The sequence below is a fragment of the Otolemur garnettii genome, unplaced genomic scaffold, assembly GCF_000181295.1.
Source record: "Otolemur garnettii isolate 467f Iridium unplaced genomic scaffold, OtoGar3 scaffold00011, whole genome shotgun sequence".
In the NCBI taxonomy this organism is placed as follows: domain Eukaryota; kingdom Metazoa; phylum Chordata; class Mammalia; order Primates; family Galagidae; genus Otolemur; species Otolemur garnettii.
Window position 1 is genome coordinate 31935276 of NW_003852406.1, and position 1961 is coordinate 31937236.

General features: G+C 39.2%; 1 protein-coding gene across 1 annotated transcript in view; it reads left to right on the forward strand.

Moving 5' to 3' along the window:
- Positions 1–1961, forward strand: part of ZFAND6 (zinc finger AN1-type containing 6) — an 83996-nt gene that overhangs the window by 67977 nt on the left and 14058 nt on the right. Inside the window, exon 6 of the mRNA XM_023510090.1 lies at positions 387–586. Within this exon, the coding sequence (XP_023365858.1) occupies positions 387–586 (200 nt within the window). The remainder of the gene's footprint in view (positions 1–386; positions 587–1961) is intronic.

Genomic DNA, 1961 nt, shown 5'->3' on the forward strand with positions numbered 1-1961 from the left:
GGTCCGGGCTGGGGATTCGAACCCGCCACCTTAGGTGTATGTGGCTGGCGCCTTAGCCGGTTGAGCTATAGGCACCGAGCCTTGTTTCATTTTTATTCTGCTGTTAGGAATCAATAGATTACGTTTCTGTACTTGCTTCCTTTTTTTCCAGTTCATGATAGGAGGTTTTGCAATGCCCAAATCTTACTTACAGCTTTGTGTCAGGGTTTCTTAAGCACGTCTTTATCATGCTAGTTTTCATTTATTGGCGTTCACGTGGTACTTGAAATACACAAAGGATATATACTATTGCTTTATTTCCAAGGCAATAAAATTCTGGTCCAAATTGGTCGCTAGTTTTAAAGCTCTGTGATTATTTTAAGTTATAAAAGTGTCTTGGTTTTCTTAATGAACTGCTTAGATATGTTAAATTCTTACTATATTACTTTAGTTAATACTTATGTGTGGAGATCATCTTTTAAAATGAAATGCTTTTGCTTTTGTAGCCCTGTATCAAATCAGTCACTTTTATCAGAATCTGTAGCATCTTCCCAAGTGGACAGTACCTCTGTGGATAAAGCAGTACCTGAAACAGAAGATCTGCAAGGTTTGCATATGAACTAGCATGTATTTTGTCATTTATTTAACATTTGAGTATTATAGGCCATACACTATCCAGCTGCATGTATAAAAAGTTATCTACTTGAAAAACATATTTTTCTGCTTCTTTTCTTTATGAACAAAATAGTTTATATCCTCAAGTATTTAATTTTCTGAATGGTTAGCAGTCATTTCTCACAAGTAATTATTTCATCAGTATAAACATTGAAAACTCAAAATTTCATTTAGCTTGAATAATATAGTTAGATGAACAAGTGACAGCATGAGACTATTCTCTTACTAAAAATTATTTGCTCTCCAAGCAAACTGAGGCTGCTGATTTGAGGAGAATCTGTTCTCTTGTTTTTGACTCACCTTGGCTGGTATTCACCCATCCTTCCCCATCTGTGATTTATAGTGCAGGAGCCACTTTCAGGTGCGTGGACTCATTATCACAGTATCTTCTGTTCTTGCACATGCCCTTCATACCCCGTTGTTTGGATCAAAGAAACACAGAAGGACTTTTGTATTTCTGTGGAGGCTTTCCCAGTGGGGAGAGGCAGTGCAGAAGAGGCCATTCAGGATATGTCATAGGAATTATTGCTGAACTAGTTGTATTCTGGTAGTGTGTGGAAACAGTGTATTAACAGAGGAAGAGTACTCTGGAAAGACAAGCCCAAGGGTGAGCACTGTGTCATTCTGCCTAGCCCGTGTGACTTTTCACTGTGCGTGGTGTTCACATTATGATGACAGACAAATCTGGCAGTCTTTAAGTTTGCTAAATTTTAAATTTAGGTAAGCTAGTTAATTTCCAATTAATCTAATTAATTTATGCCCAACTAATGCTTGGCATAATTTGGCTATTTGTATAAATTTTGCAGTAGCAAAATACTACTATGTAGTAAACATATTCTAGTCCACATAGCATATTATTGTAAATTCATAAATATTTTAAATAAGTGATTTTTTAGTTAAGTAGAAAATTTTAAGGGAGGGACAGAGATGAGGGATTTTTTTTTTTTTTTGAGACAGAGTCTCAAGCTATTGCCCTGGGTAGAGTGCTGTAGCGTTACAGCTCATGGCAACCTCCAGCTCTTGGGCTTAAGTGATTCTCTTGCCTCGGCCTTCCAAGTAGCTGGGGCTATAGGCACCCACCACAACACCCAGCTATTTTTCTGTGGCAGTCATTGTTTCCTCAGCTAAGCCCGGGCCAGATTTGAACGTGCCAGCCTCAGTGTATGTGGTTGATGCCCTACCCACTGAGCTACGGATGCTGACAAGGTGAGGGATTTTTAAAAGTAGGGAATAAATCCTCTGGCTCGGTGCCTATAGAGGCGCCAGCCACGTACACCTAAGGTGGCGGGTTCGAATCCCCAGCCCGG